This window comes from Muntiacus reevesi, chromosome 10 (assembly GCF_963930625.1).
Source record: "Muntiacus reevesi chromosome 10, mMunRee1.1, whole genome shotgun sequence".
Classification (NCBI taxonomy): domain Eukaryota; kingdom Metazoa; phylum Chordata; class Mammalia; order Artiodactyla; family Cervidae; genus Muntiacus; species Muntiacus reevesi.
In genome coordinates this window covers 74,177,206-74,202,985 of record NC_089258.1, presented here as the reverse complement: position 1 = coordinate 74,202,985, position 25,780 = coordinate 74,177,206, and the positions used below count along the sequence as shown (strand labels likewise).

General features: G+C 41.1%; 1 protein-coding gene across 2 annotated transcripts in view; it reads left to right on the top strand.

The window, feature by feature from the left end:
- The window catches only part of NSD3 (nuclear receptor binding SET domain protein 3), a 102,119-nt gene that overhangs the window by 43,121 nt on the left and 33,218 nt on the right, over positions 1 to 25,780 (top strand). Inside the window, exons 3-12 of one of the 2 annotated variants that reach the window (XM_065901540.1) lie at positions 2,046 to 2,117; positions 2,579 to 2,741; positions 8,728 to 8,882; positions 10,609 to 11,124; positions 13,066 to 13,192; positions 17,661 to 17,761; positions 19,892 to 19,937; positions 22,937 to 23,067; positions 23,662 to 23,790; positions 24,820 to 24,946. In XM_065901540.1, coding sequence (XP_065757612.1) covers positions 2,046 to 2,117; positions 2,579 to 2,741; positions 8,728 to 8,882; positions 10,609 to 11,124; positions 13,066 to 13,192; positions 17,661 to 17,761; positions 19,892 to 19,937; positions 22,937 to 23,067; positions 23,662 to 23,790; positions 24,820 to 24,946 — 1,567 coding nt within the window. Of the gene's footprint in view, positions 1 to 2,045; positions 2,118 to 2,578; positions 2,742 to 8,727; positions 8,883 to 10,608; positions 11,125 to 13,065; positions 13,193 to 17,660; positions 17,762 to 19,891; positions 19,938 to 20,846; positions 21,359 to 22,936; positions 23,068 to 23,661; positions 23,791 to 24,819; positions 24,947 to 25,780 lie in introns of those variants that run through there. The other variant, XM_065901541.1, reaches the window with a different exon arrangement.

Genomic DNA, 25,780 nt, shown 5'->3' with positions numbered 1-25,780 from the left:
ACATTGTATGAGTGTATGTTTGTGTTGAATTCCCAGATGGCTCAGCGGGTGAAGAATCTGCCTGCAATGCAGGAGACACAGAAGACGAGGGTTCATTCCCTGGGTTGGGAAGATTCGCTGGAGAAGGGAATGGCAACCCACTCCAGTATTCTTGCCTGGAGAATCCTATGGACAGAGGAGCCTGGTTAGTTATAGTGCATGGGGTTGTAAAGAGTGAGACATGATTGAGTGACTAACCCCGCTTCATGTTTGTCTGTCTGTCTGTCCTACCCACCTGTGAGCTCTTTGAGGTCGGGCGTCACATCTGTATGTTTCACCACTGCACACCAACTTCTAGAACAGGCCAGGAACTCTGTGGGCACAGTCCAGTGAACGACCGACACGTGGGGATTGGCATATGAGTCACGCTTATCATTTCCTAACAATTTTCACAGTTTCTTTTACTTAATAAAGCTTTGGTTTTATAGCAATGTCTTAAATGTCTTGAATTAATTGAATGGAGAATTTTAAGTAACCTAGTAGCTATAGTTTTTAAGTGAAATTAGACCTAAGTTAATGGTGTCTTAGACCTCTCTTTTTTTGTCATCTAAATTAAATTCTGTTCTTTGACAAGAAAAGTTTTTGAACATTTTAAATTACAAAAGCAGTTGCTTTTTACAGAAGATGCAATATACAGGTATCTATCTTTCCTCATTTTCCTAATCTCCTTCCTCAAACATAACTACTCTTATCAATTTATTATACAATGTATCAAATATTTTTCAAGGTGTGTCCAGCCTATTTTTAAAAATAATTTTTTATTTTTATTTTTTTGACTGCACTCGGTCTTGGTTGCTCACGGGCTTTCTCCAGTTGCAGTGTGACGGCTTCTCTTGTTGCAGAGCACAGACTCTAGGCTCCCGGGCTTCAGTAGTTGTGGCTCCCAGGCTTAGCTCCTCCACATCACGTGGAGTTTTCCTGGACCAGGGATCAAACCCGTGCCCCCTGGACTTGGCAGTCAGATTTGTACCACTGGACCACCAGGGAAGTCCCTGCAGGCTGTTTTTAAATAACAAGTAGGAAGATGTTGATAGGTGTGGGTTACTGACTTGAGATAGCGTTGCAGTCACCATCCCTGTGCTTAGATTTTCTCACTTTGTTTATTTCTATAGAACAGTTGCTAACTAAAGAGTTTGTTTTGTCTTTTGATCCCAAATTGCCTCCTCAAAGGTGTGTAGAAACAACTTTTAAATAACGTATTTGTGGGTTTTATGACTAGAAAAGTAATGTGATGTTTATTATAGGCAATTTGTCAAATATAGAAAAGCACATCAAAAAAATCATGTCGTCCATCTTCTGGTGGTATCCTACTCTTTTTTTTTTTACTGTACACATAAGAGTTATTTTTCCAGCATTGGAGTCACATCAAACAAACTGCTTTGCAGTTTGTTGTTTCCAGATAACATTATATTGTTATTTTTCTGTGCCACTTAAAAATGCGTACTAAATTCTACTAACTAGTTGTATTACAGTTTATTTAGTTAACTCTGTACTTTTGGACTTGCAGACTAATTCTAATATTTGCCCTTGTAAAATGTCACCGACGGGATGTCTTTGTATATATGTATGTATGTGTGTGTGTATATATGTACGTATCAGTGCTTTTTCAGTATACATTTTTAGAAATGGATTTGCTGGGTCAGAGTCTGAAAATTTAAGGCTTTTCATACATATTGCCAAATTGTTCTCTAGAAGAATTCCAAGTTACTTCTTACGAGCAATCTCAGAGGGCCCATTTTTCTGTACTCTGATAGGTTAAAAAAATGAGAATCAACAGATTAAGAAATTAAGTTTTTGAAGAGATAGCATGAGAAGTAGGCACATTGGCTGTGGTGTAGAGTGGACATGGGGTGTTAAGACACAGTGTCATGCGCAGTGGACGTTGTGCTCCTCGCGTTACCCAGTTAATGTATGTCCTTGATTTCCTTTGCTGTTTCGCTTTGTTTGTTTGTTTGTATGTGTGTCACTGTTCTTTGGTTTGCTGCCATTTTATTCTTTTCACCTAGAGACCAAATGAGAGGGTTGACCCTGTATCAGAAAAGCCAAGAGAAGACCCAGTGCTGAAAGAGGAGCCCCTGGTGAGTGGCTTAGTGAGTACTGTCTAACCAAACGTGGTGTGAGAAGGTGGATGCAAAGTGATTAAGTGAGAACACACTTAGCACCTATTGTTACTTCAGGAATTACACTGAAATAAATCGTGGAGCTGGTCAAAGAGGCAGATTTTCTTCTTTTTTCTTTTTTTTGGGGGGAGGAATTACTTTCCTTTTAAAATCTATGACCAATTTTTCATACTTGTGAATTTTTGAGATCCCTTATCAGCAATAGAAACCATCCATTCTATTTTTAATATTTGGGGTGGGGCTTATTAATTATTTTCCTCCTCTCTTCTTTCCTTTTGCTAGATATGGATAGCAGGCATCAGACAAAAGTATGAGTGAAGATAAATTTTCCATGGTTAGCATGTTTGATGTATTTTGTACATTTTTCTGTTTAAAAGTTTTTTTCTACTGACAAAGTCTTTTATGAACTTTTCCTTCAGGTTCAGCCGATGTCACCTTCTGTTCCAACAGCAGAGGCGTCCGCCGGTGTGAAATTCCAGGTCGGCGATCTTGTTTGGTCTAAGGTGGGAACCTATCCTTGGTGGCCTTGCATGGTGTCCAGTGACCCCCAGCTTGAGGTGCACACCAAAATCAACACGAGAGGTAAGAAGAGGCATGGATGGGCATTAAGCAAAAACGGGTATTGGGGCAAAAACTGACTCTTAAGTGTTATGAATGTTAAAGTACATCCATGATAATGTAATCTGACACCACAGAAATACATATATGTGTGTGCACACTCGTGCTTAGTCATGTCCAACTCTTTGCAACCTCACAGACTGTAGGCCACCAGGCTCCTCTGTCCGTGGGATTTTCCAGGCAGGAATACTGGAGTGGGTTGCCATTTCCTCCTCCAGGGGATCTTCCCGACCCAGGGATAGAACCTGCATCAATGTCAGTTTTTGATGAACAGTGTAATAACAACAGTTATCTTAACTGGCAGAGAGGCTCTACAGCTGACATAGTCCTTGTTTTCCCTTAAAACATCCTATGTTTGTTTTATAATTTCTTTCACACTTCTTTTTTAAAAACAAACCTACCTTAATCTGACTGTCCTCTCGTATGATTTCCAAAAGAAAGCAGACCTGTAGGTAATGAGACATCTTACGTGAACTTAAAGACATTTGGGCCAAGCTTTCTTTGAACATTTTTATTTCATCTTTGACACCTGTGGGTAATAATTTTTTACTTTTCATCCTGACAAATTTTGCAACATGCTTTTCTCCTCAACTCCCATTTTATTTTGGGGAGTTTTGTTTATTTTTAATTAAAAACTTTCTTTGCACTCCATTTTCGAATCTGTAAATTTACTGAGACATTCCTAAATATTCAATGTGATACATAAGTATACTTTGAATGGCATAAAATCCTACCTTAGGAGTGTTAATAAATGTTAAGAAGATGTTTGACCAAAATCTGTAGGGTAGATTCCTAGGAATGGACTTGCTTATTAGTAGCCAAAGGAAGTTTGGAATTTATTTCTGGATATTTGCTTTGTGGAATCACTTGTCAAGTCCCTTATTGCCTGTGACAACTTTGCACCTATTTTTTTTCCTCTCATTTTAAACTTCCTATATTGGTGCCTGTTCACTGTTATGAGGAGAAAAAAGGTCCGACAAGTCAGATTTGTGATGAGATCTGCCATATTTGCAACTCATATGCTACCCAGCAAGGGATCCAACCAGGTGCAGAAGACAATCATCTTGTCATTATAATGTACTGAATAGCGGTTGGGGAGACTGGAAGCACCAATGGGGCAGAAGTTTTTAAAAAAGCAACATCACCTACTGTATAGCACAGGGAACTCCGCTCAGTGTTACGTGGCAGCCTGGATGGGAGGAGAGTTTGGGGGAGAGTGGATACATAGATATGTAGGGCTGAGTCCCTTTGCTGTGCTCCTGAAACCATCACAGCATTGTTAATCAGCTGTACCCCAATACAAAATTATAAATGTTTTTAAAAAGTATATTGTTGAATGTCCACTTTTGTGCAAGGCACACTGTTAAACAATTCTTTTGTAGGACTTCCCTGGCTGTCCAGTGGTTGAGACTCTACACTTCCAATGCAAGGAGTGCAGGTTTGATCCCTGGTCAGGGAACTCAGAGCCCACATGCTGTGTGGCATGGCCAAAAAAAGAAACACATACACACACACAAGAAACAACTCCCTTGTACGTGTTCTCAAGCAGCGCTCATGGCATCAACAATGTGAAGCAGGGCCTAATGTCATCTCACTTCAGATCTGTAAATAGAGTCTCAAATAAATCTTCCTCCATCACCTTCACTCTTAACCACTAGTGTATAAAAAGGGGAGAACATAACTGAACCCCCTGCTCATGAGTTACAGAGGCCGAGGAAGGCAGTCCCAGTTCCTTCGTTTATGAAGTAAGAGTGTTGGACTGCTGGTCTCTGAAGTGCCTTGCACTTTTACTAATCCATGAGTCTTAAAAGAGAGAAGACAGGGCAAGGACTTCTCAAGAGGGACAAGCCTTCTCAGGTGAAGCAGTGTGTGTCTGGGCCTCCGGAGCGCGCTGAGATCCCGCATGACGTGGGAGCTGTGGTTCCTCAGTTCTCTCCCCTTAGGAAACCATCCTTTGGGGATTATATAAAGAATTTTGTTTCTGGGATACAAAGGAAAGTACAATTTATGCCTCATCTTGTATTTCAAAGGAAGTATTTGCATTCATTTTATGAATTAATCTGGTCTGATCCTCAGTACTTTAGTGCTAGAAAAACTGAGTTTTGTTTGTACTGTTGAAACTGAAATCTGAGAATTTAGGTTTGAAAAATGTACCTTCTGATAATATCTTCAATTTTCTCTTTTCTGCAGTAGTTTTTGAAGTAATAGCCTTCCTGAGATATGTTTTGTGTGCCATAAAATTCACCCTTCTAGAGTGTGCAATCTGGTGATGTTTAGCACATTTACAGAGTTATGCGGCCATCACCACGATCTGATGGGCTTCCCTTGCGGCTCAGTTGGTAAAGAATCCACCTGCAATGCAGGAGACCCCAGTTCAACTCCTGGGGCCAGAAGGTCCACTGGCAAGAGGGATAGGCTACCTACTCCAGTATTCTTGGGCTTCCCTGGTAGCTCAGACAGTAAAGCATCTGCCTGCAATGCGGGAGACCTGGATTCGATCTCTGGGAAGGGAAGATCCCCTGGAGGAAAGCACGGCAACCCACTCCAGTATCCTGGCCTGGAGAATTCCATGGACTATTCCATGGGGTCGCAAAGAATTGGAAGTGACTGAGTGACTTTCACTTTCACCACAATCTAATCTTAAAACTTTTTTCATCAACCCAAAAAAATCCCTTATCTATTAGCAGTCACTCCTCATCCCCCACTTCCACCCCCCAGCCCTAAGCAACCACTAACTACTTTTCATCTCTGTAGATTTGCCTTTTCTGGACATTTCATATAAATCAAGTCATACAATATGAGGTCTTTTGGGTCTGGTTTCTTTCACTTAGCACCATGGTTAGAAGTTCATCTGTGTTGTTTCTTTTTATTGCGAGATAATATTTCATTGCATGCCTGTGCAATGCAGTTTTAAATGAAGTAGCTTTTTGACAGTTTTTCTGAAAACCAGAAACACAATATAAAACTTGGTTTTGTTGATTACACTCTACATGTGATACCTGAGAAGCATTTTGTGTGGCTTATTATCTAAACTGCTTTGTAAAATTAACCTTGAATTTTATACAGTAATCTTTGGTTTCCATATTGTTTTTAGTCAGTATTGCTATTAGTCAGATTCTTAGCATTGGAAAACATAGTTAACGGTTTTCACACATTAAGAGAGAATTCTTTGAAAAGCACATTGAAAGATGTTTGGATCACATACCTATTTTAAGTTGTATTTTATCGTTTAGGTCTTTCTCATTTTAAGTTTAAAAGTTAAAACTGAAATGCTTTTTCTGTTTATAACAATGCATTTGGTCAGAAGCCAGAGGCACCCAGTCTCATCCTCCAGATATGGAACTTCATTCTATATGACAAATTCTAGGTTTATCCAATATGATAAAATTAACTATTAGAGAAATGAAAGGCCTCCCCTTTCCAAAAATATATATAAATAGTACAGGAGCCCTGGGGACTCCCCAGGCAGCACTAGTCCTAAAGAACCCTGCCTGCCAGTGCAGGAGACGTAGAGATGCGGATTTGATTCCTGGGTTGGGAAGATCCCCTGGAGGAGAGCATGGCAACCCACTCCGCTGTTCTTGCTGGAGAATCCCACGGACAGTGGAGCCTGCAGGCTACGGTCCATAGGGTCACAGAGAGTCAGACATGCCAGAAGCCACTTAGCACACATGCACAGACAGGATCCCTGGTTGTGAGCCTATATATCTTGCAGTGTCAAATTATCATAGTTTCTAGAGCCTCACTCTTAGCGTCTCTGTTTTGTAGCTCACCTGTCCTGGGAACCACAGTCTCAGAGTGGCACCACTGGAGAGCTGTGGTTCTCAGACGTTTGGTCCCAAAACCCCTTTTACTCTTCAAATATGAGGACTCTAAACACTTTAGCTTTATATAGGTTATATCTATTACTGTTTATGTTAATTTAAAAGTTAGAGCCGAGAAAAATTTGAAATATTTACCAATTAGAAAAAAATCTACTCTCTGTTACATGCAAAAAAAGTTCATGTTTTATGAAAAATATTTTCTCAAGCAAAAAAATTGAGAATGATATTTTTACATTTTTGCCAATTGCTTAACTGAAAACACTAGATTCTCTTTATCTGCATCTACATTCAGCCTATTATGGTTTGTTGCTTTGAAGAAAAGGAAGATAATCTGGCTTCACACAGATGTGTAGTCAGAAAAGGGAAGTGTTTTAATAGCCTTTTCAGATAATTGTGGACCTATTTCTTTGATATTACACTCAAACTCAGCAAGAAGTAGATTAGTTGCAATATGGAATCTGAAATCCTGTCAATAAACTTTTTGTACTTCGTTACATTAAAATCCATTGGTTCTGTCTTATACTTTGAGTGGATCTTTTTCCTTTTATGACTTAGTAACATCATATATTAGCCATTTAAAACATATTTTATGCCTATCTTCCAAATGTTGACACATTCCTTTATAGATGGTCTTAAAAAATCACATTCTTTAAGTCACCACTTATTTCATCAGAAAATTCTTTGATTACTGAGAAGTTGGAAAATTCCTAGGGACAGATACTAGTTTTCCAATATTCCAATTTTTCCTGAAAGATCAAATTTTATTATTGGCAACAAACACTATCAGTTGTTTTTCTTGAAGTGAAAAACTTGTTTGTTCATTTTTGATAAAATATCTGCCACACTCTCAAATTCCAATAACCTAGTTTTCCTCACAGTCATTCTTTCAAGTAAAAATGGTGTTCTGTGAAGAGGTGGCCAGGTCACCGTGCAGTTCAATCACAGAAGTTTTCCCCCCTTGACAGCTGTCATAGTGGAGGCACACAGATGTGATTTACACCCTCCTGTGTCCTCACACAGGATGTGAGAGAGACGCATGTTCCAGGGTCGGGGTGAGGTTGTTGTTCAGTCCCTCAGTCGTGTCCGACTGTTTGCGACCCCACAGATTGCAGCGCACCAGGCTTCCCTGTCCTTCACTATCACAAACTCAAAGGGTTGAGATGTAGTAAAATTAATCATTTTTACAGCTTCATCAAGGGCATTAAGTAAAACTGGCCTTTTTTTTTTTTAACTGCCAGCGTGTGACTGTGAAGGATACAACACCAGTGTAATTTGGAGTCACTCGCTGCCTTTTTTTGTGCTGAGATAACCAGCAGTCTGACCCAGCAGTGCTCTTGCCATATTGACTGCACATGTCAACATCTCAAAAAAGACATCTTCTTCATTATAATGACGAAGGCTTTGACCTCAATGGGAGCCTGAGGATCCCTGCAGCCTCTCCTCTTCTCCTGGGTCTGTGCGCCACGCTTTTCAGTTCAGTTCAGTTCAGTTGCTCAGTCGTGTCTGACTCTTTGCGACCCCATGGACTGCAGCACGCCAGGCCTCCCTGTCCATCACCAACTTCCAGAGCTTGCTCAAACTCATGTCCATTGAGTCAGTGATGTCATCCAACCATCTCATTCTCTGTCATCCTCTTCTCCTCCTGCCTTCAGTCTTTCCCAGCATCAGGGTCTTTTCCAAGGAGTCAGTTCTTCGTATCAGGTAGCTAAGTATTGGAGTTTCAGCCACACTTTTATGTCAAGAGAAAAGCAGTTCGATCAGCTCTTAGCTTTTAAAAGTCCAAGAAAATATGCCTTTTTTGAAGGAAAAATTATTTAGTTATACCCAGATTTGTTTGTAAAAAGGTTTGAGGCCTGTGAAAATTGTGTAACCAAGGTAACAAATCTGATAATGAGCAGAATATTTGTAATATTTTTTTCTTCTTAAAACTCACTGTACTAATTTTAATTGTTTGAGGTTATTTCTATAGTAGCTGTTAGTTGTGTCATTGGTAGATCTTTGGATGATCCAAAAATTACAAGTTTTAATAAGAGTAAACCTGGGAACCCAGCTTAGGTTCACATTTTTGGCAAAATATATGTGGCTGCTTATGCTGTGAAATGGCTAACGAGAACTTTTGCTTGCAGGTGCCAGGGAGTATCACGTCCAGTTTTTTAGCAACCAGCCAGAGAGGGCGTGGGTTCATGAGAAGCGGGTCCGAGAGTATAAAGGCCACAAACAGTATGAGGAACTACTGGCTGAAGCGACCAGACAAGCCAGCAATCACTCTGAAAAGCAGAAGGTAACTGATGACATAGAAGCATGGTCAACTGAATGTGGATTTTAAAGGAGTTAATAATTTAATAGAGCTTTTCGTACTTGAATTCAGGCAATTAGAATGATTTATTTTAGTCCTCTAAGTTCAATTTTAATAAATTATTATCACTGTGTCATACTCTACATGTCACATAAACAACATCGCAGTCCTCTCAAAAACTTTTTCTGCTTAATACAACTTTGTCTTCTATTTTGATTTGAATTCAAATGTATAAAGTCTAATAGATGCTAGTGAAATGTGACTATTGTCAGAGATTTCTGTTCTTTTCATTTAATTTCGGCATCCTGCCCTAATTCCCCTTTATGCTTGTTTAGCAAAATTGTTCTATGAAAGTAAAGTTTTAAAAATATTTAGTACTTACACTGAGACAGGCACTTTTTAAAGCATTTTATTTATGTGTTAATCCATTTAATCTTCATTACAGTGTCAGTGAGGTGTAGATACTATTATTCCTATTTCTATGGATGAAGAGATTAAGGCACAGGAAGCTTGAGTGGTTGCTTCAGCCAAGGTCACATTAGTGATGGAACCAAAGATGATGCGGTGGTGGACGTATTAGAATTAGACCTGTACTCTTGATAGTGTGTCTGGTCGAGATTTTTTAACTCAACTAATTTAGTGTGGGCCTCTGTTGATTCAGAAATGTGTTCTGTTTTCACAGTAAGCTAAATATTATTTCAGAGGATTTTGATGACTTTTATCAAGCATTCTGTAACATGTTACAAATTTAAATGTCAGTGTTTGACACATACTATACTGTCTGATGGTTCCATTAGCTAATTTCTGGCTCCCTCAGTCTAAGCTCCCTGGCTAATTCCTACTTACTTTGGTCATTCACATACCTTTATTCAAAATTTTCTTATCTGTCTTGCCAATCCAGCCGTCTGATCAGGACTGTGGAAACTGTGATTCAGGTTTATTTTTCCTCTCATTACGTTCCTGTCTTCTCGTGTCTTGTCGCTGTCACGTGCTCCTCCGGGCTCTTCTTTCTCTGCACCCTGTTTGCATCCTGGCACAAGCCGGCCGCATAGCCCTAAACACTGGTTCTCTGTCCCTTCCTTAGCTCTGCTGTGGTCTGTGCAGCACCCCTGAGCTTGAGGGTGACGTTTTTAATGTTTGTGTTTCCTAGGCCACTGAAAGCAATCATTTCTGTCACCTTCCTTCTCTCCGCCATCACCATTGCTAGCTTTTTATGACTGTGATGTGAAGAGGACAACTTCTTGGAGGGACTCGTCCAGCAGAGTGGGCGACAGGGAAGGGTTTACCATCAGAGAGAGTGGACCTACGTGTCCTCGGTAGTAGCACGGATCCATCAGAATTACAGGCTCAGAACATTTCCTTTATTTGCCTGAAGACCCTGAAGGTGTGTATGCACACCTGGAAAAACTATAAGACCACATGGGAAATACGCATGGGTTTCAATGTCCCCGTTGGAATAAAGTGTTAGTCGCTCGGTCGTGTCCGACTCTTTGCGACTCCATGGACTGTTGCCCACCAGGATCCTAGGTCCATGGGATTCTCCAGGCGAGAATACTGGAGTGGGTTGTCATGCCCTCCTTCAGGGGACCTTCCCGACCTAGGGCTCAAACTTGGGTCCCCTGCATTGCAGGCCGATTCTTTACCAACTCCGCCACAGGGAAGCCCCGTTGGAATAAAGCATGTTCCTTACTGCCTGCATCTTTCTTTCCAGATTCGGAAACCGCGGCCTCAGAGGGAACGTGCCCAGTGGGACATCGGCATTGCCCACGCAGAGAAGGCGCTGACCATGACCCGGGAGGAGAGGATAGAACAGTATACTTTCATCTATATTGATAAACAGCCCGAGGAGACTGTATCCCAAGCAAAAAAGAACGTTGCCTCCAAAGCCGAAGTGAAAAAGCCTCGAAGACCGAGGTCCGTGCTCAATGCACAGCCAGAACAGACCAACGCCGGCGAGGCGGCCTCCTCGCCCTCAGGTACTGAAATGCGGAGACACAGCCAGCGGCGGCACACTGGCGTGGACGAGGACGACCCCCCTCCCGTGAAAGTGGCCTGGAAAACGGCGGCAGCGAGGAAATCCCTACCAGCGTCCATCACCATGCACAAAGGGAGCCTGGACTTGCAGAAGTGTAACATGTCTCCCGTGGTGAAAATTGAACAAGTGTTTGCTCTGCAGAATGCTACAGGAGATGGGAAATTTATCGATCAGTTTGTTTATTCGACGAAGGTATCTCCTTTTCTCATGGGTTTTCTAGGGGAACCCAGGTGTCTAGTAAGTAGTCACTGTTGGCATTTAAAAAGAAAACAACCCAGATAACACAAGATCATCATCTAAATACCCTTTGTATTCACCGCACTTGAAATGTACAGTCAGTTTACTATGTTTAAGATGGGGGCAAAAAGGACATAGGCAAAAAGGCTTTGTTTTCCTTCTTTTTCCCCCCTCTTTTGTAATATCCCCATCTGTACTAGATTAATCTTGAGCTGTGCAGCCAAAATTGAGCTCAGCTCCCTAAAATCATGGGAAAAAAACTGGGCACTTTGCCCGTTTCTAGTTTGTGTGGTTAGGTTTTTTTTTTTTTTTAAAGTTGCAAAGTATGCTTCTGATTAAATCATCTCTGTCATTTATCTGAATTAACCATTGTAATCATTGAACCTCCTGATCCGTTTGGTGGCACCAGCAAGTTTGTTTGGCTCATGTTGGCTTGGGGTGCTCATGCATTTTAGGGACATACCAGAGCTGTGTGTGTCCTGTCACAATGAATGTGGTGATAGCTTGGGTAGGGGCATGAATGCAGCCTCTTCAGACAGAATGCCTTCCTCAGCCAGCCCTGGGCCTCCAGTCAGGGTTTAAAGTCAGTCACAGTTTAAGGCTTTAAAACTTTTACAACATTTGTCATTTTTAATACACCTCTTCACTACCCTCCCAGCCCGCCCCACAAGTGTGGGCTTGTGTATTCAATTTAGTGGCTCCTCATGGTTGTAAGGGCTTCCCTCGTGGCTCAGTGGTAATGAACTGCCTGCCAATGCAGGAGATTCATGTTTGATCCCTGGGTCGAGAAGATCCCCTGGAGAAGGAAATGGCAACCCACTCCAGTATTCTTGCCTGGAGAATCCCATGGACAGAGGAGCGTGGTGGGCCACAGTCCATGGGGTTGCAAAAGAGTCGGACACGACTTAGCAACTGAGCACACACGCATGGATGTGTACAAGTTTTGAAGAATTCTGTGGTTATTTCTTAACAGTGTCACATGCTCATTAAAATAATTAAATACAGGGACGCCTCATCAATGATATATTTTCCCAAGGTGTAAATGTCTTCTGTTAACCTGTTTCTGCCTACAGAGTCAACTAATTTCACTAAGGCGAAGCTCCTTGGAAAAACTTATAGTCCCTGTTGGGTTCTGTGAACAGCTTTGACTAGCAAATAAATCCTTTGCGTACTTTTTGAATGTGAATTGGCTTCATTCTTGGAGCTGGATTTTATCTGCTTTGGGATGCACAAGTCAAACTTGGTCACCCCCTTCCAAAGAGTGCTATTTAAATGAAATTTGAGGTAAAACTGACCTTTTAAAAATGAAGGCTTTAAAAATACATATACTATATTTATAAATCACTCTTTTATTTCAATGCATTAAAAAATACCTAAAATGAGAACACAGCTGAAATTAGCAACCTCTGTCTGCTCCAAGTTGTTTATTGGGTGCACATTTTGGTCGTACTTCTGTAATCTAAGGAGAGTCTTGTCTTTCAAAGACACACTGGCATTTTTATCCATGTAGTAGGGTACTTTACCACATTAAAATGGCTACAGTTCTCTTACTGTGATGTGGGTAAAGGAAGAGACCATTCAGACTAGAAAATGTTTTGGTTTTGACAGAAAAATAGGTGGTACAGGTTTTGTTTTGTTCTTTTAGTGATATTCATCATCTGGGATTAACAATTAGGTTTTTTTTTCCCCCGAATAATCTCATCATACATTTTAGAATACAACCTGATGACTTAATAAAATTGCTCTGATAATGGCTAGGATAATAAAGTAACTGCAATCAAAAACCATATAAAATCCAAGCACATTATGATGGTCTTAAGCCATCTTTATAAGCCAATGATGCCATTTGTCTGGTAATCACCTGTTTGTTTTTTTTTAATTTGCCTTATTTTGAAGGGAATTGGTAACAAAACAGAAATAAGTGTCAGGGGACAAGACAGACTTATAATTTCTACACCAAACCAGAGGAATGAAAAGGCAACTCAGAATATGTCGTCTCCTGAAGCAACAACTGGTTCTGCAGGTGGGTATGAGTATAGAGTACACAGACCCATTTGAGGTCTTGGTTCTGCTGGACTATCACATGGCAACTGTGTTCCTAGGAAACCTTCATTATCAGAATCAAGTTATATTTTTAAAAAATCAAATTATAAAGGCAATTATTTCAATAGGAGAGAATGGCTTAGGGACCAAAGAGCTTTATTGATAGTAACAATGATAATTATTTTTCCTATAGGAATTTAAATAATAGGATTCTATGATGAAAAGAGTATAGTTATAAAATCTATACATATCTGACTTAGATGCATCATTTGATGATCTCTCTGCATGAAAATAATGGCTTTAACTTTTCCAGCACTATTAACACACACTTATTATTTCCTCCGCTATCCCCTGTGGAACACAAATTGGTGGATGCCCATGCTTTTTCCATTTCCCTTAGGTGTGCTAGATGTCGGTAGCTGAGGGTCTCGGGCCTAACTCTCTTATTAGAATCTTCTCTGATTAACAGATAGCTTGAATTGAAAACCAAGATACATTAGTGTTACTCAAAGAAGAAACGCCTGTATTTAGTAAGATTGTGCCTTTGGAATAGGCAAAGGCTGACTTGTAGCATAAATTGAGTGTCTGGTTGGTTTGGTTTATATAACAGTATTACTGCTGCATACAGCTGTCAAGAAAAGAGTTAGATATCAACTAACTTGATCATTTGAAATCAAGGAGAAATCATTGAAATCATAGAAGAAAGGAGTATGTTTCACTTTGTTCTTTTTTTTTTTTTAATTTTGCTAAAGTTTAGTTGTTTTAAAGCAGTGTTGTGTTATTTTTTACTATATAGCAGAGTGAACCAGCTATACATATACGTATATCCTCTCCCTTTTGGACTTCCTTCCCTGTTCTTTTGAAATTTTTTTGGAATCTTAAGAAGTGACCAAATAATTGTCCAGAAGGATTAACGTCTTGAGACCCGAGGTAGTAATCTTAGCTCAATAATAACTCAGGCAAACCTGTAATTGAGGGGCACTAAGAGATAAATATTTTTGTAAGGAAAGTTTTGAGTTAAAATTCTTCTTCTTACAAAAGTTAAATAAAAGCAAACATTATTCAGGAAAGAACTTGGGCTACTCTTTTTTTTTAAAAAAAGTGACAAGCCTGTGGGATGGGGTGAGGTGGTGGCATATACAGGGTGGGACAGAGTCAATAAGAAGCCTTCATCCAGCAACGAGTTGGGAGAGGAGGCTGCATTCAAGGAGAGAGTAGCCAAGTCCAGAACCAGACTTGCAACCTGTGTCATTTCAGAATCCAGTACAAAAAATGAAATTACAATGTTGAAGCAATGAATAATGGACTTAGAAGATCCTGCATTCATTAGCCATAGTTGAACGTTTTTGTTACCTTCCTAGATGCCACAAGACGGTTGGCCTCAGCACTTTGTGGTTAGGCCCAGGTTTTGTCATCTTTACACTAAACGGGTGGTAATTTGTCTGAATGTCAGCGTGATACTCACACTAGGAGGATCATTAAACACCTGTTTTCTCCGAACTGGGGAGAAAGTAGGCTCTGCCTAGAATATTAGATTGATCTTCAGTATTAAACTTTGACTTCTAATGGAGCTTGGTGTTTTCTTCCCCTCAGCTACTGAATGTTTTATCTTCATGTTGTCCTTTGCATTTAAGTTCTGCTGTGAATTTTCTTCTTTCCTTTTTTTAAGCTGTGGAAGGTTGTAATTCTTTGTTTTTAATAATTTTATTTATTGTCGGCCGTGCTGGGGCTTCGATGCTGCGCAGCGTTTCGCTAGTTGCAGAGAGCGAGGGCTATTCTCTACTTGCGGCGCGCAGGCTTCCTGTTGCGGTGGCTTCTCCTGTTGCGGGTCACGGGCCCTAGGGCACGTGGACGCAGCAGTTGCGGCTCCCAGGCTCTAGGGCACAGGCTCAGTAGTTGTGGCGCAGGGGCTTTCTTGCCCCGAAACATGTGGGATCTTCCCGGATCAGGGATCAAACCTGTGTCTCCTGCACTGGCAGGTGGGTTCTCTACCACTGAGCCACCAGGGAAGTTCAGTCATTATTCTTTATATCGAGAAAAAGTTCAGTTTCTTCCTCAGGCAGACGTATGTAGTTAGATCGTAAATGACTTTCGTGACCTTACTTTAGAGATGAGCGGTCTAAAGCTTTGGCCTTGGTTTCAATTTGGTTACCACCTATAGCTGATAAGCATATCTTGTCTCCTTAAATGACCGTTTTGCTCCTTGTGAAAATAGCTTCTGTGGTTGAAAAGTCAGAAAAGAGACCTGGTCTCCCTTCAGAAACCTATTGCATCATCATTGTCTCAGTTGGTGTTAACTACTCATGGAGAATTCTCAGGCTTTTTCTTAGTTAATTTAGGCGCTGCTGCTTTTCTGTGGTTTGAGGAATTGTATTTGCATTTATACAAGATCTCTGTGCTATTTTCCAAATCCAGAGATGCTCACTTCTTATCCCTTAGAACATAAGCAGAATACTTTTTCATTGTTTATGGGTTTTTTTCCCCCATTATTGGGGTTTTGTTGGGTTCTTTTTTTTTTTTTTGGCTGTGCCACATGTCATGCATGATCTTAGCTCCCTGACCAGGGATCCAACCCATGTCCCCTGCAGGGGAAGCATGGAGTCCTAGCCACTGGACCACCAGGGAATTCCCATTTTTAATATTTTTATTTTATCTAAATTTTATTTATTTATTTTTATTTTTGACTGAGCTGGGTCTTCGTTGCTGCACGTGGGCTTTCTCTAGTTGTGAGCGGGGGCTCCTCTGTAGTTACAGCGTGTGGACTTCTCATTGCAGCGGCTTCTCTTGTGGGGCACGGGCTCCAGGCATGCAGGCTCCCGTAGTTTTGCAGCTCGCGGGGTCTAGAGCACAGGCTCAGTAGTTGGGGCACACAGGCTTAGTTGCTCAGCAGCATATGGGATCTTCCCTGGACCAAAGGGTCAAACCGGTGTCCCCATGCATTGCAAGGCAGATCCTTAACCACTGGGCCACCAGAGAAGTCCAGTGTTGTTTTTAAACGTCGTAGAGTTTATATGTTCTTTGGGTAGCTTTCAGAATAATTTGAAGGAGTCACCACATTGCCTTATCTTTACAAGATAATAGATCAAATATCATTTGCCCTTGATGGAACAATTATATGTTTTCGTCCTCAAAACAAGTAAAGATTTTTGTTTGTTTGTTTGTCTTATGCAGTTCTAGTTTCATTTTCCTCTTTCCTGGTAGGTACTTGAATATTGATAACTAAACTGAAATACAGGTCTCTGGAACACTCAGGTGTCTGTGAGAGTGGAATGGATGCCTGTTGTTTTAGTGAACGTTTCCATCAGTGTGTAGAGAAGAGAAAAGTGACAGTAAAGGACACCTTCATTGTGTGACTTCTATGCTAGAAATTAATTAAGCACAGCTCAGAAACAATACGTTATCGTCAAACTTTCTGCTCCTGTCCCTGAAAAAGGAACGAGATCCTTCTTTGTTTGGGCTTTGAACAAAGGTGAGGAGAGCTGTTTCCGCACAGACAAGACTAAGGAAACCAGGAAGTATACAGGTGAACACTTTATGGAGGTAGCTTCTGCAAGGTGATTATCATCTGGCGAGGACTATTCAGGTGGTCCAAGCGCTGAGAAGATAGAGAACAGCTGTGCTGAAAGGGTTCTTCCTGCTTTGGGTCACAGGGTGAACCATTCTGGGGTCCATTCCTAACTTAGTATTTTCTCACACTGTGGCCTTAAATGTCAGTTTTATCCTTTCCAAAATGGGGTCGCAGAGTTGGATACGACTGAGCAACTGAACTGAAATGACGTGAGTTTTATTGCAAAGACTCTTACTGTTTAAAAACCTTCTTAGCCATTTAATATTAACAGACTTGAAATTTTTTCAATTAGTTTTCCATGACTAATTATTTCTAAAGGATACTAGTCCCTTGATGGTCAAATTAATGATTCATTGTTCATCACATTTTTGTGTTTTTCTTCCTTTTTTCTCTTTGGTTGTTAATAATATAACAATAGTACAACCAGCAGCCAGCCCTGTTAAGCATTTTAAAGGTAGAATTAATTTGTTAATGCAAAATACATAATACTGAATAAATTTTGAACCATTACTTCCTAATGTCAACTGAGAATACAGTCGTTTTTATACATTCCCGCCATCCCTTCATCTCTTCACTTATTATTACCTACGTGTGTTTATCGTCTGTTTTAGTTTGACTATATAATTTTTTAAAACCTAATCCCTCTTTATTTGTATAGTTCAGGGTCTTTCACGAATCCTAGTTTCAACTTACCAGCCTTTACAATTTAATCTACATTTTTTTGTGTACTCCCAAGTGTTTTAATAGTTTTTAATGATTTGTAATTACAAGACCAAAAGTAATGGATGAGAAAAGCAGGGAATTTGGTCAGATCTTAATTATTTAAATGTCAAGGCATCCTCGAATGAGTTTTTATTTGCTTGTTTAAATTATCTTTTAGGCTCAGTAGAAAAGAAGCAGCAGAGAAGATCAATTAGAACTCGTTCTGAATCAGAGAAATCCACTGAGGTTGTGCCAAAGAAGAAGATCAAAAAGGAGCAGGTTGGCTTCCTACCTGTAGAGAGTTAGAACCTTGTATTTGTCAATGTTGTGGCTTATATTGGTACCTTAAAAGGAGAGACCTCCCCAACACTGGATTTCCCTTCTGGACTACGTCATGCTTCTGCCCTGATGAATTCCAGTACCCAGTTCTAAGACAGCATCCCTGTGATTCTGCTTCAAGCATTTTCACAGACCACAGTCAGGCTTTAGGAGATGGGAAACCACTGGTCCAAGACTTTTAAAAATTCCTCTTGTTTATTTTGAATTTTCTGTTATGAGCAAAATGATTTCATGTTTTCATTATTTTTATTTGGAACCATCTCTGAGTCCCCCCCCCCCTTTTTTTTAATTTTAATTTTTGACCTAAGCTGCTAATATGTGTTAATTTTATTTTTTAAACGAATCAAATTAATTTAACTGTAAGAGTTTTATTTAAGAAACATAACCATAGATGATCTGGTTTTTCTGCTGGTATCACAGATTTTTTTGGAATGTTGTTTGCCCAGTAGAATGGCACTCACCTGTTATTTGGGTTATCAGATACACACTATTTAAGTTAAAAAAGGGAGGGGCATGTTGACTGAAGGGTATTCAACCAGTGTAATCATTGTAGTAATAGGCATACTAAGTTACATTTTCAAAGAAGTTTTTAGAAACCATTACTCCTTTAACTTAAGCTCACAGTCAGAATTTTTCTTCATTGTTTAAAGTAAAAAGATACCAATTTTTACAGACCGGGCAGCTGCTATTAAACAAAAAGAACTGTGAATAGTATTAGTTCCAATAAGCTTTCTATTTTTAAAACCCCTCAAATACATTTAGAAAAATGTGGAGTTTTCTACTTAAATGATTTCTTTCAGAATTTTAAACTTCCAAACTTGAAGTGATTTTGTGGGTGTGTCATGGTATCAGGAAGCATGTAAAACAATTTTCTCAGAAATAGTTTAACACAAATTTAAATAGTATACTAATTTGATGTTCTTTTATCATCATTAGCTTTCATACTTAGGAAATTATATTCCAATAAATCTTTCTAAGCTCTTGCAGGTCTGCAGTATTCCTTACCAAAATGAAGTTGCGAATTGGCCAGCTGGTTCCCCAGTTCAGTCTGTGACCAGCCAGACTAAAATTAATAAGGAGAATGAGTACCAAAAAATGGGACAGATTGTTAATGCCACTGTGTTTAGTTAGTAGCAGAACAATACCAGTGATTATTTAGAAGATTTTATATTTGTATCGCCAATTGTATCTTGTAAAAGCTCTTCTGTTGTATGCTTTTTTCTACCTGTTGTAAAAAATAAAATAAAATTTTTAAAAAGCTTAGAATAATCCTTAAATATTTACAGACTGTGTTGCAACATGCATATTTCACCACATCTCAAAGAAAACTAAAATTCAGTTTGTGACTTAAGCAGGAACTCCTCCAAAGAGCATCCTTCCTTCAGTTCCAACGGTTCAGCCCTCCAGTTACCATGCGTTTTACATATCCATTGGCAGAGTAACTTCTGATCTCTCTGTCCTAATGTAGGATCAAGACACTGTTTATAAGACACTCAAGAAAGCGCTTTTGCAATATCGCAAACTTAAGTTTGTACTAGCAGCAAAAGTATTGAGCTTCCAGCTGTATGGAGCCCCATAGCACTCTACAGAGAGGGTCCTGATCCCCAGCAACTTAGATGTCAGTGCAGGCGCGGAGGGTCTTTAAAGTGGTGTGAGTTGCATTAACCTGAGTATCATAGTAAGTAAAAAATTTACCCTAAACATCTTTGGGGCGGGCGGAGTTTACAGCAACCCCGGGGCTGCTTGTACAAACAACCCCTCTCCTGCCTCCCAGATGTGGAGAAAAGCATCTGGGTTGTCTTCAGGCACCGAGGAAGCAGTGGGAGAGGTCTGCCTGAGCGCACGTGGCTGAGTGTTGTCCCTTGGCGCCCAGCACAGGCAGCTCAGACTGAAACCCTCCCTGACCCTGAGACAGCTTTACCCAGAAAACGGGACCATGTCCAGATTTCAGATGCATTCGTTGCTCATCGTTACTTAGATTGATGGCCGTATTATTTTTTCCCCCCTCTGTTAATTTGGCAGAAGAAAAAAAAATTCCCCACTCATGCTATATTTTTCTGTCCAAAACAGGTTGAAACAGTTCCTCAGGCTACAGTGAAGACTGGATTACAAAAAGGTGAGTTGTTTATATTGTTGCTCTGCATTTTCCTCAATTAAAACCAATTTTAAAGACTTCTTTGTACTTCATGTATTTTTGTGTGTCTCTGTAAATCATTGTTGTCGCTCTTCAGTCGATGATTCGTGTGAAGCTGAAGCATTCCCCTGTGTCTGTGTGTGTGTGTGCGTGCGCGCGCGCCTGCCTGCGTGTATGTCTCTTAGAGTTGATCTTACTCTGTGCCTCCATGTGAAAAGTCTTGTTCGTTTTGGTAAATTGGAGAACACCACGTAGGCTTAATACCTGTTTCCAACTTTTCTCCTTAAGATTCTGGGGTTTCACTGGTTTATAAACTAGGGATGTGACGAATCCACTTTTTTTGGTATTCGACCGAATACCGAATAGTAGCTCTGTCAATAGTTGGCAAACCTGGACTATGACAAATCAGACGAGACCACCCGATTGAAAAAAAAAAAAAATCTTGCCACGTTTATTTTTACAGTGCTGTAAAATCTTTTTTTTTGTAAATTAAAATGATTCATAGCCTACTTATGGCCATTATTTGCTGATCTTATGCAGAATCTATTTGAGATATGCACAAAGTTTAAGAAACCTTAAACTTAAGTCTGTACTTTCTGTGTGCAATTTGACTGCAGTACAAACTCCATAGCATTGATTCGTGCGTTTTTGGTGAGATCAGACTGTATTTAATGCCTGTAGTTTACTCTGGGCAAATTGCATTATTAAAAAAAAACTCCAGCCTCTCTGCATTCTCGGGGAGAAGTCTGCAGCGATGGTCTCCGTGGAGATCCTCAGCAGAACTGAACAGCCTCTCGGAGGGAACACTGCTTGGCGGAGCTCCAAGAAAAGACATCGCGATCGCTGCGAGATTAGGAGGCCTGATTGCGTTGTGTTTCCACCATTCCACAGGGTCGGCGGACCGGGGCGTGCAGGGCTCTGTCAGATTCAGTGACAGCTCCGTCTCCGCAGCGATTGAGGAAACTGTGGACTGAGATTCCTGTACAATTTCATCCCAGAAACTCCAGACTTGTAGTCTCCATGCAAGATTTCTTTGTCGGCGGCTTGATAAAACAGTTTCTTTGTTTTCGATTTTGATTTTGCCAATCATCACTATTGGCGTTTTCCTGCCTGGTTTCTTCTTCAAGACTCTGAAAAATTGCTTTAACATTCAGATGATTTTATTTTTTTTTTTTGGTCTGAGCTGGATGGGTACAGCTTAAATCATGGGTCCAGCCTAAAAAAACCATCGTTTAACTTACACTGATCAATTTCAACATGGACTGTTTTTGGGGGTTTTTTTGTTTTTTGTTTTTTTCGGTTTTGCGTTTTTAAATAAAGCATCATTAATGCACATCGCAGGGTTTTGCCAAACAGCCCAAACTGTATACATTACAATCATTAAAAGCTCTTATTTTTTTTAACATTAGTGCCGTTATCATGGAGAACAGCGTGGTGGCTGCCTGTGGGCAGTCTGTCCTTTTTCTAGCATTTTCAGAAACTCATCGGAAATGGCGGTACCTGTGTTTCCCTCCGAAAGCCTCTCAGTACAGCACTCCTGTTCCTCTGTTAAAACTCCTTGTTAATCCAGTGATCTTTTAGGCCAAGGAAATATGTTGTGGTGGTGTTCTGAGTCCATACACCAACAATGAAGGAGATAGATTTGTGTACTTGTGTTTTTTTTTTTTAATCAGCGTTAACACGGGCAGGCACCCTCACTTTATAGATGTAAGGAAACCCTCAGTTGAAAACCTTGTAGGATGGGATGTGATGACGAGGTTCCGGTTAACCTGAGCAGTCTCACGAGGCCCACATCTTCCACCACAGACCGTGGCCACACACCAAGTCCTGCTCCCTGCCCAGCCTTTGTGGATCTTCACGGCCCTCGGGAGACCTGTCCCTCCTGGGTCTCTTCTGGACTGCACACCTCCACCGTAGCTTGCTGGGCTGATCTGAGATGTCTGTCTGTTGTATGGAAATTTTGGGGGAAAAAAAAAAATTCCCAAACACAAACTGTGGGTTGAAATATTAAGCGTCTCCTTGGTTCCTTTGGCATCCACCGTGGCTGATCCACACGTTCCATCATGGCTCTTTCTGTATAGCCTATACTGCATTAGCCTGAGAGATTGTTGCTTTGTAACTTTTTGCACTATTGTTTTGGCCGGATTTGTATTACACACGTTTTAAAAAAAAAAAAAAATTCCACACTACTCTCTGCCTTTTTTTTTTTTTTCTTCATACTTATTCCTTCCCGCACCAATTCCACACAGAGGCCTCTCATCCAGCTGTTCGTGATTCGGCTGCGCTTGAACATTGATTGTCTGTTTACAGCCCTCAGCACTGTGTCGCCTAGATGGCATGACGTATGTCGCGGTGCTGCAGCACTTGTAATGGTCACAGTACCTGCCCTTCACCGAGGAAGTCTCAGACGAACATTTGTGAACATCCAGGATTTATCTGGGGGAGGGGGGGCAATAATCATCTGAAATGCAAAATTCGGGGGAAAATGGCACTATCCGTGTACGAATCGAATACAAATCAAAGATTTGTCACATCCCTAATAAAAAACAAGAAGGAGGTGTCTCTGCAACCGTATTTGTAAGCTGCACAGTGTGTTGGGTTTTATGTCTTCCTTCCCCCCCCGCCCCCCCCAATTGAACAGCTACTTGCATTGCTCCAAATCGATCCGCTGTCCTGCAGTTCTCACCGAATTGGTGTTTGGGTCGGAACTTGGGCTCTGTGCCCGAAAATAGCTTTAGTGCAGGAGCTTGGAATTAAATGTTTTCAGAGAGCGGTTGTAAATTACATCACTCACCATCAGGAAGTTCAGAAGCTTACGCAGTTTTGACTCCTGACTTCAGTGTTACAAAGAGAGCTATGCTTTTTTTTTTTTCTCACACTACAGATGAGTTTGGGGAAAGAAAATACTCTCCCACAAGAAAAAATGAAAACAACAAATGTTAAGCACTATTTTAGGATTAATTTCAGTGTGTTGTATTAAGGTGCCAGCGAGATTTCAGATTCCTGTAAACCTCTAAAGAAAAGGAGCCGCGCCTCAACCGACGTAGAAATGGCTGGTTCCACATACAGAGACACGTCTGACTCCGATTCCAGAGGGCTGAGTGACCTGCAGGTAAGTACGTCCCAGAGCCTGGGCGCAGTGCCGTCTTGCTTTGCCAAACAAGTAACCAAGTAATGCTTTGCCTGGCTCTCTTTTTATTTGGAGAGAATGGGGAATTGGGGAAAAAAAAATACTGGTAGTAAAGGAAACATTTTGGTTATTTTGTAACTTAGGAGTCTCTTAACTTTGCTGATCTCTTAATCAGAGGCCTCCAACCTCTGGGATCTAAGGCCTGATGATCTGAGGTGCAGCTGATGTAGTAATAATAGAAATCAAACGCACAACAAATGTAATGCACTTGATCATCCTGAAGCCACCCCCCGCACCCCCAGTCCGTGGAAAAGTTGTCTTCCATGAAACCAGTCCCTGGTGCCAAAAAGGTTGGGGGCTGTGGTTTTACAGAACAGAAACGAAGTTTGTTGTTGTTGTTTTTTTTTCATTTTAACAGTTTCTCTCGAAACACCACACATCTGGTATCCAGGGGTTTAGAAAGAAAGAAGAGGTTGTGGGAAGGTTTATTTGAGCAAGGCTTACTAGGATTTTCACAGCACCTAATTTTGAGGAGATTTTTGTTTTTCTTAAAAGCCTGTTCTGTTTTCCATGCAGGCAGGATTTGGAAAGCAAGTCGACAGCCCTTCAGCTGCTGCAGAGGCAGACGTTTCTGATGTGCAGTCCGTGGATTCAAGTCTGTCACGAAGAGGCACTGGAATGAGCAAGAAGGACACTGTGTGTCAGGTAGGCAAGGGACCTGTCCTGCAGCTTGAAACAGTGACCGTGACGTCCTGCCAGTAAAACGCTTCTGTCCTGTCAGAGAGGGTAGTATATTCTTCTTCTTCTTCTTCTTCTTTTTTTTTTTTTTTTAATTGTATTCCTTTATTTGGCTGCACTGGGTCTTCCTTGCAATATGTGGGATCTAGTTCCCTAATCAGGGATCGAACCCAGACCCCCTGCATGGGGAGCAAGGAGTCTTAGCCCCTGGACCACCAGGGAAGTCCCAGAGAGGGTAGTATCTTTCTGAATTGCAATGTGACTTTAAAGCTACAGACCTCAAAGCCACTTCTGACTCTTTTCTTCCCTTTCGGAGTTGGAATACTTAATATTCACACGAAACTGTGGGTCCTCACTGGGATGTTGTTGTTTAGTTGCTGAGTCGTGTCTGACTCACCACCTCGTAGGCTGTAACCCACCAGGCTCCCCTGTCCATGGGATTCTCCAGGCAAGAATACTGGAGTGGGTTGCCATTTCCTTCTCCAGGGGGTCTTCCCAACCCGGGTCGCCAACTGGAGTTTCCTTCATTGGCAAGTGGATTCTTTACCACTGAGCCACCTTGGAAGCCCCCTTCATTGTGATACTCTCTTATTAATTGGAAGTAAATGACAGATGGCTGCCTTCAAAAACATTCTCTTAAATTTAAGTTGCTATAACCATTTTTAAGGTTTATTTACCCTTTTTGAAAAATACTGCTTTGCACTGTGAAGCAAAGTTGAAGTCTGCAGATTCCAAAAAAGGAATCATCAAAGATCAAGTGTAACTTTTAAACTTTATACATATTGGGTGCAGGAAAGAGTTTTCTAGTTCAGTGGTTCTCAAAGTGAGGGCCAAGGACCAGGCGCACCGTCAGGATACTTACTGGAAATTCTCAAGCCCAACCCAGACCCACTAATCAGAAACCGTGGACCCAGCAAGCTTGTCTTCACAGGCCCTCTAGTGGTCCTGATCCCTGGGACAGTTTGAGAACCGCTGTTTGTTTTTGCCTTGTTACAGATCTGTGAAAGCTCTGGCGACTCTCTGATTCCCTGTGAGGGAGAGTGCTGCAAACACTTCCACCTGGAGTGCCTGGGCTTGTCATCACCCCCCGATGGAAAGTTCATCTGTGTCGAGTGTAAAACTGGTGAGCATCCCTATTCTGGTAGATACGGGGCGGCGGGTGGGGGTATGGAGAGCCTCTGTCTCCTCTGACGGTGCACTCCCTTAACGCATTTATGAAGCTCGAATCTCCTCTTCCATAGCTGTTCCAGTGATTAAGATTATTCGTGATTAGGCTTCCTAAGACCAAAAAGAAAAATAACAAACCAGTTAGCCATATTATTGTCAGATTTCTTCCTTGACCATCAGTTCAGTTCAGTTCACTCGCTCAGTCGTGTCCAACTCTTTGCAACCCCATGAATCGCAGCACGCCAGGCCTCCCTGTCCATCACCAACTCCCAGAGTTTACTCAAACTCATGTCCATCAAGTCGGTGATGCCATCCAGCCATCTCATCCTCTGTCATCCCCTTCTCCTCCTGCCCCCAATCCCTCCCAGCATCAAGGTCTTTCCCAATGAGTCAACTCTTCACATGAGGTGGCCAAAGTACTGGAGTTTCAGCTTCAACATCAGTCCTTCCAATGAACACCCAGGACTGATCTCATTCAGGATGGACTGGTTGGATCTCCTTGCAGTCCAAGGGACTCTCAAGAGTCGTCTCCAACACCACAGTTCAAAAGCATCAATTCTTCAGCGCTCAGCTTTCTTCACAGTCCAACTCTCACATCCATACATGACCACTGGAAACACCATAGCCTTGACTAGACAGACCCTTGTTGGCAAAGTAATGTCTCTGCTTTTTAATATGCTATCTAGGTTGGTCATAACTTTCCTTCCAAGGAGTAAGCGTCTTTTAATTTCTTGGCTGCAGTCACCATCTGCAGTGATTTTGGAGCCCCAAAAAATAGTCTAACACTGTT